The sequence below is a fragment of the Elephantulus edwardii genome, unplaced genomic scaffold (assembly GCF_000299155.1).
Source record: "Elephantulus edwardii isolate Elephantulus edwardi_28Jun2011 unplaced genomic scaffold, EleEdw1.0 scaffold00232, whole genome shotgun sequence".
Lineage (NCBI taxonomy): Eukaryota > Metazoa > Chordata > Mammalia > Macroscelidea > Macroscelididae > Elephantulus > Elephantulus edwardii.
This window is the reverse complement of record NW_006399982.1, coordinates 4,430,581-4,445,378: the sequence shown is the minus strand read 5'-3', so window position 1 is coordinate 4,445,378 and position 14,798 is coordinate 4,430,581. Positions and strand designations below refer to the sequence as shown.

General features: G+C 38.4%; 1 protein-coding gene across 1 annotated transcript in view; it reads right to left on the bottom strand.

Moving 5' to 3' along the window:
• Positions 1-14,798, bottom strand: part of LOC102864266 (protein unc-13 homolog B-like) — a 189,093-nt gene that overhangs the window by 57,093 nt on the left and 117,202 nt on the right. Inside the window, exon 11 of the mRNA XM_006898554.1 lies at positions 12,689-12,779. Coding sequence (XP_006898616.1) covers positions 12,689-12,779 — 91 coding nt within the window. The remainder of the gene's footprint in view (positions 1-12,688; positions 12,780-14,798) is intronic.

Below are 14,798 nucleotides of genomic sequence, written 5' to 3'. Positions count from 1 at the left end.
TGGAGGGGACCTGGGGGAGGGTTTGTAAAACAATGAAAGAATCTTTTCTTTTACTTTTCCATAATTTTTGACTCATGTACTTATAACTTGTTAGCAACCTATCCTATTTCTAAACAGCCTAGCCTTGAGTGTAATCAGAGTACACATCAGGGCAGTAAGGAGACTAGATCTTATCAATTGCTTGTCAGAAAACAAGACTTTGGACTTAAACAGTAAAAACACTTTGGTGCCTTACAGACTTACCTATAGAATTCTACCAAAATAATAATAACAGTAACAACTGAATACCTATTTAACCATCTAGGTATTGTGACAGGCATGATGAAAAGATATGATCCTTGCCCTTAGAGAAGTGATAACCTAATAGAGGATATAGTATGCAAGAGGGCATTGTTATATCTTCAGAAGAATTTGATTTTGAATTTGGAAAATTGGTAGTGCTATTTTCTGAGATGGGTACATAAAAAAGGGCTTATGTGCCATGAATCAATTCTAACTCAATAGCAATCCTATAGGACAGAGTAGAACTGCTGAGTTGAAACTATTGGCTGAGTACTTTAACCATTGTGCCCCCAAAACTCTTAGAATAAGGGCAGGGGAAAGAAAAGACTGTTTAACATGTTGTTTGAAATGTCTGTGAATAACCAGAAGGTAATATCCATAGCAGCTATTCATAGGGTCTTCAAGGGCCCATTATTTCAAAGTGGATGACCAAGGACTGCTTCTTGGTCTTTCTTAGTCTGGAAGTTCTGCTGAAACCATGGTGACCCTACTGGCATTTGGAAATAGAGCATCACAGCAATACTCACAGTATGGCAAATTGACAGACAAATTGTGATGCTGGCAAAGAGTACTGAACTGTAGTGTTGGCAAAGAGTGTTAAATATACCAGAGGCTGCCAAAATAACAAATCTTTCTTGGAAGAAGGCAATTAGGATGCTCCTTAGAGGCAACGATTGTAAGATTGTCATAAATACTTTGGGCAGGTGGTCAGGAGAGGCCAGTCCCTGGAAATGGACATCAAGACTGGAAAGATGGGATGTGAGAGGAGAGGAAGGCTCTCAATGAGATGGACTGACACAATGATTACAACAGTGGAAACTGGGAGCATAGTACAAGCAGTGTAGGACAAACTTTTAACCTGTTATACCTAGGGTTGCTGTAAGTCAGAATGGATGCAATGGCACTTAACTACAATGTCCATAGACAGTTAGATATAAGATTCCAAAATTCATGAACGAAGACTATGGCCAACCAATTAGGAATTCACTAATGTACACATGGTAAAGACATGGTTGAGATTAAGTAGAGAAGAGAATGCTGTAGAAAATAAAGCCCTCGAAAGGAGCAAATAGAAGAAGGGAAATGTTATGAAGAAGGCCAACATGGAGATGTCAAAAATCAGGAAGAAATGTCACAAGTGGTGGAAGAGATACTGCAGAAGCCAAGAGTGTTTTAGGGGAAAATGTGTCAACAATTTTTATCTCACCTGTCATAAAGAAATGCTCCAGGATGTTGGTTTTCATCCAAAATACCCTTCCTAGTTTGTCATGTTTAGCTATTTATGTCTGAATGTCCCCAGGTGTGGATTAAATAAACACATTTCCTTGGTACGCTTCAGGATGACAACCAGCAAAGGGAAGCCGAAGGAACTGAGGAAGATTACTGGATACAACTTACCTCCTCCTTTTAGCCTCAAGAAGTCTTATTTCATGCACTATGACTATACTCGAGACCTTGTATCGGAACTGTTGGTAAATCTGTCATTGTTCACAGTAAGAATGCATTTGTCACTTGTTAGGAGCCATGAGAGCTCCATGATGGCATATGGTTCTAAATATAGAAGATTTCCATTTTTCTAAACTCACATTATTTTATATCTTGGACATTTCCTGACACATAATAACAATAACTTGGTATCTTCTGGAAATTCCTGTCATAACATATCTTGGCAAATTCGAAGCATTTATTCCTTATTTAAAATTCCTTTAACAAATATTTGCCATTACTGTATTTAATAATTTCTTTTGCTTTAAGTTACCTATGGCCTTATAACATTGCATCATACTTTAAAACACGCATTCTATAAAACTTTGAGTCTCTACAAAGAATAAGAAGCTATATTAGGCATTAACGATCAATTCTTGACCTCAAGCACAATCTATCAAAAAAGTTAAAAACCATATATACACAAAGAATACAGGGAAGCTCTGGTGGCCTAGTGGCAAGAAGCTGCACTGCAATCCCAAAAGCATGTGGTTCAAATTCACCAGCTGCTCCACGGGAGGAGGATGGGCAATCTCTCATGCGATTTACTGCCTCTGGCAACTTGCTGGAGGGTCCGCTATGAACTAATTCCAACTTGAAGGTAGATAACAACAACATACACAAAGGAACAGCAAGTAGAAAGCACAGATTCTAGAAAAAATGTGGACAAGAATGTTGCTGTTGTTAGATACCATCAAGTTGACTATAACTCAAAGTGACCCTATTCAGATCTGAACCTTGCCCTATCCTGCCTCAGCTCACTATCTCTGATATGCTTAAGCCCATTCATTGTCACGGGTATAGTATCAGTCTATCTTACTGAAAATCTTCCTATTTTTCTCTCACTCTTTGCCTTTTCTAGCGCAATATCTTTTTTCAAAGACTCTGAACAACATGTCCAAAGTATGTAAGATGAACTTTCATCATCCTTGACTCTAAGGAGCACCCTGTTTGCACTTTTTCCAAGACAGACTTGTTTGCTCTTTTGGCAATCCATATTTGGTGCTTTTTGGTGTTTGAACACTACAATTCAAAGGCATCAATTATTTTTCTGTCATTCTTATTCATTGTCCAATTTTCAGAGGCATAGGAATAGAATCTCTAAATCCCTAAATGCTGTTTTTCTACTTAAATGTACTAGGTCCTTAAGATTTACTAGGCAGAGAAGGTACTTCAGATGAATTCCTAAAACATCAGACATAAATCATGCATGCCTTGTTTCCTTGATAAGCCAGGCTAAGTTATAAAAATCTCTTTAACAAAAGACCAAATCAAATTATGAGTCAAGCAGTCTAAATTTTAGCCTTTTCCTTGGGCCCTCACCATGGATTAGACAACACGGTTCGAGGCCACCAGTTGCACCATGCAATCTCCTCCTGTGCGAATAACTGCCTCTGAAAACCTGCTGGAGGGCCAGCTATGAGTCTGTTCTGACTCTACAGTATACAACAATAACAACATTGCAAGAGAAGGTGTAAAAAAAAAGAATACCAAGAGTCAAAAGCAATCACATGCCTTTCCATTCCCCAAGTGACAGTTTCTGCCTCCAGTATAATAGCCCAAGTAGTGGACCAAAAGAACTATACTTTAAAGCCAACCCATAGCATTTACATACAGAAAACTAAAATAGGATCCACATCTCATACCATACTGTGGTGCTAGAACTTTGAGTAACAGCTTTTCTATCCATTGCCTTACCCCGGCTGGTGGCATGGTCTCCAGCTACCTCAACTGCTGACACATGGTCTTGCAAATCATCAACAGCTGTGGGACCAATATAAGAGAGTTCTTTATACACTGTGGAGAGACAGCAATGAGAATATGGCCCAGCTGTGAAAAGACTGGGGTAAGGTATAACTAGAGGAATCCTGGAGATGAAGTCAAAGTTAAAAGTTTTACTTGCTTGATGACTGAAGGAAAAGCTGACTTGTTACTGCTCTGAGATAATGTTTTCTGGGCAGAGGCTCTTTGCATCTTTGTACTTTCACTAAATGAGATATTGTGTCTTGTTAATGTGGCTTAAGACTGCTGGACTAAACCTGGACCTTCATTGACATTCTTTGCCTCCCTGAATCTTCAACTTATTTCCATAATAAACTCCACAACTGTGAAGAAAAAAATAACCTATAAGACAGTGTCTACTCCTTGGGCATGGAATGAGCAGAAAGCTTTATGCTTGGACTATATGAAGAAGAACATGTCATCAGGATTGGAGGAAGAGGCATCAAAAACCCACTTTATGCAGATCATATAATCTTTCTTGCAGAAAATGAAGAAAACTTGAAGCTCTTATTGATGAAGCTCAGAAACTACAGCTTTTAGTATAGAATATACTTGAACATAAAGGAAACAAAAATTCTCACAAGGATCAATAAACAACATCATGACAAATGTAGAAAAGATTGAAGTGGTCAGGATTTCACTTACTTTGAATCCACAATCAACGCTCATAGACACAGCAACCAAGAAATCAAATGATAGCGCTTCCTCAAAAAGCTGGAAATTGAAATACCATTTGATCCAGCTATCCCACTACTGAGAATATATCCTAAAGAAATCAGAATAGTGACCCAAACAGATATAAGCACATCCAGGTTTACTGTGGCTTTATTTACAACATCAAAGAGAAGGAAGCAGCCCAAGGGTCCATCAACAAGTGAATGGATAAAGAAATTGTGGTTTTTCACAATGGAGTATTATGCAGCACTGAAATACAACAAACTCATAAAACACAACACAACATGGGTGAGTCTGGAAAACATTATTCTGAATGTAATATCTCACTCACAAAAGGGCAAATACTGTATAAATCCACTGTAATAAAAATAAAATGGCTACATTCATACAGGATAGAAAAAGGATGGCAAGGGAGAGTAGGAAAAGAATGGATAGGTGATTCCCATATTGGAAATGGGTAAAGGAACATCAATCTGAAATGAATAGGCATTCAGACATTAAGAGACTCAATCACAAAAGGACAAATACCGCATAAGACCACTGTTATAAAAATAGGATGGTTTCCGGGGAGCTCTGGTGGCCTAGTGGCATGGAGCTGCAACTACAATCCCAGAGGCGCATGGTTCAAATCCACCAGATGCTCTGCCGGGGAAGGAGGGACAATCTCCTCCTGTACCAGTCAGATCTGATTTGACGGTACACGCACACAAAAACAATAAAATAAAAAAAAATTTTAAAAAAATAGGATGGTTTTGAGGGCAGGGTTAGATAAAAAATGGAAAGAAAATTAACACCGTACTGGAAAAGGTGATGAGAAGGCCAATCTGAAAGGAATGGAAAATTAACAACTGTATAATTGCAAATAACAATCTGGAACAAGACATGCATTATAGAATGCATAAGGGGATGGGTAGGGAAGAAGATATATATGGATGAATGCATGAAAAACCAATTTATTTGTAAATGTTCATTAAAATCACAATAATAGAGAGAGAAAAGAAATCAAATGGCATACTGTGTTGGGCAAACTTGCTGCCTAGAACCTCTGTAAAATGCTAAAGAGTAAGGATGTGACTTTAAAGACCTCAGATGCACTTGACCTAAGTCCTAGTGTTTTCAACTGCTTTATATGCAAGTGGAAGTCGACAAGGAATAAGAAGGGTAAAAAAAGAACCAGTACCTTTGAATTGTGGTTTTGAAGAAGAACACCACATATACCATGGACTGCCAAAAGAACAAACAAGTACGTCTTGGAGGAAGTGCCCTCAGGATGCTCCTCAGAAACAAGAATGGTGACACTTCACCCCACATATTTTATGAATGTTATGTAAAACAAAGGGCCGCATGGAACGCCTTGGTTTTTCATTTCAGTTGGAGATTGAGGAAGCAGCTAAATGCTCTAAGATGGGCGCTTCTGCTTGGTGAGAGCCAATGGGAATATTTGGTTGTGAAGGAGTATGAAATAAAGGATCTCATGGAGTGCCTTGATTTTTAATTTTGGTTGTTGTTATATTTTGAAGGAACATATTTCTAAACCATACAGCACTCTTCTGTCAGTTTGTTGTACTAAAGTAATCTGGGTTTGCTGTGATGCTGAGCCTTGTGCCTTTTGGGTGTTAAATGCCCTGACGATTGCCCATGGTGGACAGTGTCTGGTGGAGCTCCCAGTTTAAGACAGGTTTGGAAGCAAGAGTGGCATCCACTTCCTAAACCACATTCCTATGGAAACTATGAACTTGGAGAAACAATGATAGTTATAGAAAGACTTCTGGTCTTTTGTTCATAGGGTCGCTATGAGTTGTCATCAACTTGACAGCAATCAACAACAACATGAAAAAGGGTCAATCCTTGCAAATGTAATTTCATCCTGGGAAAAGTGGATGGTCAGAGAAAGAGAGGAAGATCCTAAAAGAGACGACTAGACACAATGATTGCAACAATGGGCTTGCGCGCCTCAGAGATTGTAAGGACAGCACAGGTGTGGGCAGGCTTTCAGTCTGCTGTACATAAGCCGTTACATCAAAGTCCACATAATGGTACCGGCAACAACAATTCCTAGAATTATTCAAAGTGAATCACTGGCTACTGATGTAAAGCAAGTGATATAACTCCTGTGACATAACACTATTTAATAAATTCATTTATTATTACAGTAATATTAGAAAAACCCATAAAAGCCAACCTACTGCTGTCAATTCTAACTCACAGCAAACCTCCACTGGGTTTCTGAGACTATAAATCTTTACAAGTCAATACTGCCTACCTTTCTCCTGAGGAGTAACTGGAGGATTAAAACTGCTGTACTGTCCTTTTAGTTAGCAGCCCAACACAATAAGCATTGTGTCAAGAGTAGTTGAAATTGTGATATAAGTACTAAAATTTCCAATAAAGGAATGGAAAGTTATATGGAAACTGGAGACTAACAAGGAAACATTGGTTTGGGCAAGAAGGTGGCAGAGGGAGTCAAAAGAATGTCAAGCTCCACTCCTGACCAAGTGATTCAGGGGGCATAACAAACACCACAGTTATTTTGTGAACAGCTGGGTTTTCAGTGAGGCCCAGAAGGTTCTGGTCACAGGTGGGGGTAAGAACTCTCTACACTTTGTCAAAGGGGCCTCATGAGAGCAAAGGTTATTCGGAATAAAGTAGCAGTAGGAGTCACAGGTGGGAGGTAAGAACTCTCTACACTTTGTCAAAGGGGCCTCATGAGAGTAAAGGTTATTTGGAATAGAGTAACAGTGGGAGTCCTTGTCTAGGTGAAGTCTCTCCCATTTGTGAACCAATCATTATATGAAGTTTGAAGAAGGGCACTAAAAGTCTTGGTTATAGAGAACTGGAGTTATAATAGTCAGCTGCAGTCAGAGAAAAACCCAGGATTTCAAAATTATGGAAAGAACACTTTCTTCTTGTAACTGTGCCTAAGAGATGGAGGCCCTCCAGGGCCCTGCCTTTGAATCTCATCACTTTTTCCCCCCTAGAGAGGAAATTATAGGACAAGAAGAAGGCCTCTCTGCTTCAGAGAAAGTCACAAGAAAGAACAGAACTTTGCAAGAATCAGACTATTAGTTCTCTGTCTTTGGGATCTACCTTGAGAAAATGCTGATCCTACTTTCAGGCTGATGAGTTACACTCTTGGATTTTCTGGGATTGCTCCATTTGGCCAAGGGTCATCTAATCTATTGCTCATTTCTATCCCTGCTTACAAAGGCGCTCCTTCCTCAGCTTTCTTCAGCAACCGTCAGGCCCAATTGAGGTTTTGCAAAAGTACCTGTCAAGTCTTCTTCAGGCCCATCTCCAGGCCTTCTTCTTTACTGTCCCTTCCACCTGGAACACCCACCCACCTGCTGCCACTGCAGACTCCATTTCTAGAGCGAAAAGTCTCACCTCCTCCCACAGATTCTTCTGCAGCTAAGCCAAATAAGGTGCAGATTCATATCCATTCCCACCCACACTACTAACATTACTGCCTCATCAGCATTTGCAGTGTCATCAAACACTTATTAAGCACATATGGCCAGGTACTAAGCCAACCCCAAGGATAGACAAAAATGACCCTGCATGATCTCTTCCTTCAAGGAGCTGGCAATCTTAAAGGGATGATGGAAGCACAGCTTGATTCCTAGGGTAACTCTTCAAAGTCTATTTATTGCATGCACTATCAGCTAAAGAAATCCAAATAACCTATACACTTATAGGAAATATTCAAATCTCAAATAATTTAAAAATGTAAAATAAAAATCTGGTATACCATTTTTCTTCTGCCAATTTGGCAAAAATTATAACAATCAATGTTAATGCAGCACATTTAAATTCTCAAAAGTACCAACTAGAGAAACTTTTAAGAAATTTAGACACTTATTAAAAGTCTATATCTTTTAGTTATAAAATTTATTTGAATTTATTTTGAGAAAGCCAAAGTAAAGAAATAATCAGAAATGAAACAGATTTATATATAATGATGCTCACTATAACATTATTTCTAAAAGAGATGTAATATTATTAATCTAGTAATAATTGCCACATCATCTCTCTCTCTCTCTCACACACACACACACACATATATATTTAATAAGGTATAAAAAAACCTACAAAAATAATATATGCCTATTGAGAGCATCCATCCTTCAAGAGCAGTCATTAAAACTGTTCACAAATACTTCTATTTCTTTCCAGGTACAAAAAATATACTGTTCAATTATAATTAGGTATAGTTGTCTGATGGCAATCAGCAACAACAATATGGCTGTCTGGCCAAGAAAATGTAAGCAAAAGTGATAAATGCCATATCTGGGTAGGTGGACTAAGGGCCAATGTAGGATTTCCTATGTTCTTTCTTTTGTTCTCTTTTCTTTCACTCCATCACTGTGACTGGCAACATCCCTAATGCTAGCTGCTTCATCAGCCTATGATCTATCTACAGGGAGGAAGACCTAAAGTAGAAACCCTGTGGCATTTAGCATAAAATGTGGTGTGGATCAGAAACAAAACTTTGTTTTTTTGAGTCATTCACAAACGAAGGGAAATATGTGAATACTTACCAAAATTACAAACTCATAGCCCCTTCAGAAATTTATGCTCAGATACACTTGCAAAAATGTATGTACAATGACTTATGTAAAAGCTTACTCATTATAACACAGTTTATAATAGGAAATTAATGGAAACAACCATAGTCTTATCGGCAGGGGATTAATTGAAAACTTTTGGTACATTTATACAATGGAGTATTATGCAGCTGTGTAAAACTATAAGAAAAACTCTCCATGGGCTGTTTTGAAAGATTTTCCAAGTGAAAAGCAAGATGTTCTTATAAGTACAACTTTTGTCAGAATATATATTCATATGTGCTTGCATAAAATCTTGGATAATAAGTAGTAAATAAACTGAAATCATTACCTTGAGAAAGGATTAAGAGAGTGACTAGGTAAAGCTTGGGATTTTTCAGAGAAAAAAACCTTGGTGTTGTGCTTAACTTCTCTGTTTATTTCATCTAAACTGGCATCATATCACGTCATGAGTATAAACTACATATTTTTGCTTCCATTTTAAAAACTATAATCTGCTCCTTCTTTAAACTCTGGCTCTCTTTCTCCTCTTGACCACTTTTTTCAATTGTCCATTACATAACCAGTTTTAAGAATATTCTTACCATTTTTTTTGCTCTCATTCAATTAATACCATTTTTCTCTCTTATTCGATTAAGTAGCAATAGTTCTTATTTACTCTCAAATTATATCTTCTTCTGAATGAAAAACTTTAATGAAGAGAAATTTAGAGGTTTCCAAGCTTTGGCAACTGTTTCAGCTGCTCATTTTAAAGTCCTGTATTGATAGCGACCCTTTGAACAACAGACCTGAACTCTGTCCTACACAGCCGTCCTCATCACCCCTGACAAACTTAACCCCTGCTGTGGTGACTGCATCAATCCATCTCGCTCGGGCTCTTTTGCTGACACTCTACCTTTCCAAACCTAATGTCTCTTTCCAAGAAATAGCCTCACCTAGCAGTTGCTCAAAAGTATGTGACAGTTTCATCATGTGACTATCCTTGCCTCAAAAGAATATTATTTCTTAAAAGAAAAGTCAAAGCTTAAACTTCATCTGTTCCAATATATTTTTCTTTCCTTTTTAGTCCTGTTATCTGATTTACTTTCCTTTATGAGAAGTAAAAACCCTTACTTCTGAAAAATTAAAGATAAAAACGTCATAAATATCATGACACTGACTCCATAGATGTTCATTCTAAATGTAGATCAATATATTTCCAATGTTTGGCAGCACCATCCACAGAAATATTTTTAGCGTATACTCCTCAATATATTTATAATGATATGTTGTAGTTGTTGAGTGCCGTCGAGTCGCAGGCGACTCAGTGACCCTATGAAGGAGAGTCCTCAACGCTTGGGTGTCTCTCATCCTCTCTCCAGGTTCAGAGGGTTTCTGAAGGCAAGCTATTACAGAAGTGGATGCCACTCCTGCTTCCAAGTTATAATTATATACAGGTACAATTATGTTAATATTTAAATTACACCGCCATTTAGGCCACCAGAGCCCCCTAAAAACTAAATGCAAAAATCATTAAAATGTTTACATTTTAAACATATTTTATTTATGGCACAAAAATAGTATAACTGATTGCTCATAAATTCCCATAGCTCTCAGGGACCCTCCCTCAGGTTTCCAAGGCTGTAAATTGCCAAAGGGGGAAGGGGGAGATACAGATTGCACATCTTTCTCCCCTGGAGTCACTGGTGGATTCAGAGAAGTGCAGCCTTTGAATTAACAGTGCAACTCTCAACAGACTACACAATCACTCGGAGATTGGGCTGAAATTAATGTTAGTAAATAGCAAAAGAGAAATATCTTTAAATAGCGAGTTCAAATATCAGTCATCATTTTCACGTGAAAAAACTTTTTCCAATATTAATGGTCTTTTTTCACATTTTTAAAGTAGGCAATTATAAATTGGTATAGATAAGATTCTTTCAGATAACAAAGGAACACACACATACATGCTGAAGAACAAATGGAAAGAAAAATTTCCAGACATCTGTGTCAAAAATATTTTCCCCAAAACCAATTTCCTCTAGAATGCTGCTACCTTTACATACATAATAAAAACATCATCTTCACATTGAAGAACTACATTAAGTGTGCTTGTATGAAGCTAGAGCAACTAAATCTAAGTAAAAGTAACAATGGAATACAAGTCATACAACAAATTAACAATCCATGAGTTTACATTGATATTACCTAATTAATTACTTAGGGAAGGGAAAGTATATCTCTTACTTAGAGTAGAATATAGGTAATTAACAAAGAAACAAAAGTAAAGCCCACTGTAGAAACAAAAACAAAGCCTCTCCCAGCCATCAAGCCAGTTATAGCTCAGGTGGCCTCAATGGGGTTCCCATGGCTATCAATATCAACAGGAAGAGACAACCCACCTACCTCCCTCGGACTAGCTGCTAGATTGCAGCCACTGGTCTTTCACTTAGCAGCACAACACTGTATGCACTATACCAATTAATGGAGAAAGGATAAAAGGAAAAGAAAATTACCATTTGGCAGCCACCACACTGGTGGTTATCAATGGAAGGTTAGCTAGTGGGGTGGAACTTGATGAGGAACAAGTCAGTAGCAAAGTCTCAGAAAATCTCACCACAAACAACTTGATTACAAGGGGGGAAACTGGGCAGATACAAACTCAGTTGATTAAAATTAACATTAAAAATGGTGAGATAGGATGATACTGTATTTCCTGACATGATGCACTGAAAAGCACACAACATTGTTTCTACGTAACTTCTGCTATGAAAGCGTGGAAGACCTGAGACTGGGCATGAAGAACTGTCAGATGAACCCAGATTGAAAAAACATGTTACAAAATGAACGTGTTGTCCTATTTAAAACTGTCAAAAACATTAAAGACAGTAAAAGACTGAGGAACTATTTCTGACTGGGGGAGACTAAAGAGACAAGAGAACTAGAAACAATGTGTCATCCTGGATCGGATCCTGGATTGGAAAGGAAAAAGAGACATTGTTGGGACAGTTGGCAAAATTTGCATAGAGTCGTGATGATACTGCTGCATCATTGTTTCCTGGTATCAATGGTTATACTGTAATTATATAGGGAAGTAGTCTTTATTAGAGGAGTATTGTATGGATATGGATGATAGAGCATTACATCTACCACTTCTCTCAACTAGTTTAGGAAAAGATTGATCACGACTAGGGGAAGGTGATGAAATATATGTGGTGAAATGTTAACAAATGAAGCATCTAGTTGAATGGGAAATGGGAATTCATTCTGTTACTGTTTTGTAACTTTTCTCTAAATTTGAAATTATTTAAAAATACATTCTATTAAATTCTATTTCTAAAGCATCTATGTGCATATATGAGCAAGTTTGCATTTTTAACATATACAAGTACTCTATTACTGAAAATCAATTGTCATAACTTAAAATCGTGCTCCCTACATAAAGACTGATTATTCCTACTGACATACAGAGAAGGATACTCCAAATTCACAACACTGAGAAAGAAATATACTTAGCTTTGCTCTTACTTTTTCACCTTGCTTCAAGGCTTAATGTATTGATATTTTGTAAATTAAATTAAGAAGTCCCTAGAAACTTCTGCACAGAACTGACCTAAGAAGTCTTTAAATAGTCCTTTCTCTTAGATGAATTAAAATAGCTTCAAGGTGACAATGATACAGAAAATATGCATGTAGCTTCACCTTCAAGCCCTCACCCACCAGGTCTATCTGATGTTCAATAATCTGCAAACAACAAAAGAAAGCCAACGGCCTGTCATCTCCCAGCGAGGACTGAATTTTGCACTCCCAGAGCACACTGTAAAGAGATGACTAATCACTGCCTGCTTCTCTGGCACCATATGTCTCTCAATTTCAAATGGAGGATTATCCCAATTAGTATTAGAACAACAGAGTCCTACCTCTTGCAGTTGGAGTCGAACTTTGGTAACTGCTCGGATCCAATGTGCTCTGGCTTGGGTAAATGGTGAAGACGCGTTCTCCTCAGGAAAACTTGGAACAAAGAAAAGAAAGTTCCTTTAAAATAGCCAAGGGAGGACTAGCAATAAGCAAAGCAAACACAGGCTTACTTGTACTTACTTACTAATCTGTAATGAACAGTTTCACATTGATTTGCCACACAGTGAATAAGACCGTGGTTACTACCTTGCTCACAGAGTATTCTATCCCTGCCAAGGGTAGTAAATTTGAAATGAGGCTTTGATGTGAGGTCATCCTGAGAGGTGCTGTGAGGCTGGAATAGAGTAAGATGCTAGCCATATTTAAAAGCAGAATCTTTGATGTGAAAAAAAATTTTTTTTCATTACAGATTATAGTAAGTAAGCACAAGTTAATATATGCTTTTTACCTTACTTATTATTGAACAACCTGACAATGACAAAGGCTAAAGTCACAAGGTGAGTGATCAAGAGAAGACTGCAAATATTTAAAATAGTTTGTACTCATGTCAAGATCTGTTGTTTAGTGGTTGTGATCACTAAAGCATCATCAACCTGAATATGCAAAAGGAAAAATAATTCCACACTAAAATGACAGTTCCTGTTAACTTTTCCTCTACTGTTTCTCTTCCTCCCCTGCCCCCTTCATTTGCCCAATTACGAACTCACTGGGACAATTAGCGATCAGGACAGCGTTCAGGAGAAGCAACTGCAAGGGCTCTAAATCCATGTCTACTGTTGCAACTATGGAAGCAAGTGTGGAGTCGGATTTTTTTCACCCTCTTACTCAACCTCTCAAAACCACCAACCTCCCTACGGCTCCTGCACCAGCCTCCCTTAGGGCTCCTGCACCAACCTATACAAGGGCTCCTGCACCAGCCTCTGTAAGAGCTCCTGTACCAGCCTCCCTTAGGGCTCCTGCACCAGCCTCTGTAAGGGCTCCTGCACCAGCTCTGTAAGGGTTACTGCACTAGCTTCCCTGAGGGCTTCACTCTTGGGGCAGAATGTCCTTTTGCCCTTGTTTTATCAAGTCTTTTGGAAGACTTATCATTTCCTAGATTCTATGGAAAAGGTTCCACCTTCTTAACTGGGGAATAGTATCTAATGTTTCTCCTTTCTCTACAAGGGCCTATACCCAAAATAGTAGACAACTGTCTATGATCCAGCCATAGAAAACATGCGCTAGGATCTGACAGCACCTAACTAGATCAACTACTCGAAAATATTTGTGAGCACTCCCAGGCAAGGTAGAATCAGACTTATTCACACAGGTGAAGCCTGGGAAGGCAAGGAATAGCAGGAAAAGCACCTTCATGGGGCATTTCTGCTGCTCTGCCTAGACCTCCGGCCTTGGCAACACTGTCTTGCTAAGTGTAAGATCCATGAAGAACCATTCTTCCGGCAGATCACAAACTCAGTGGGGAAACTGACCTGGAGCTCAGACTCCTAGGTGACTTGCCTATCAGATGAGCCATAAGAGATGACCAAAAATTAGTAAAGAAAAAAGGAGAAAAAAAGATATTTACATCATCAGAAGATTCAGCCCTTAATTCAGGGGTAAACATCAATCATTCCCTAACAATTACCATGTAATTAACATTAACTGCTCTGTTCTTTCTGTGAATGGCTTTATTGTTATGCCTTAAAAGTTGAGAATCTAAGGCACTCCTAATCCTTAGCACTCTACCCCAACTGGTGGCAGTTCTTCCCCCACAAGAGACACTTTAGCAACATCTGAAGACATTTTTTATTGTCACCACTTGAGGCTAGTCTGGCACACAGTGACTTCTTCAAAAAAGGAATCATCTGGCCCCAAATATCAACAGTACTAAAATTGAAAAGCACTGCTGTGTTTCAAGCTACAGCTATTCAACTGATGAATTTAACTCAAGTTTCCATATTTTGTCATGGGTACCAAGTGCAGAGCTGAGTGTCCCATGACCACCATCATACTCAGCTGCATGGGGGAAAATGGGCTCACCAAGTTGTGCCAAGAAATCTGGAGAACAACCACTTGGCCAACTGACTGGAAGAGATCTATATTTGTTCCCATTCCAAAGAAAGGTGACCCAAC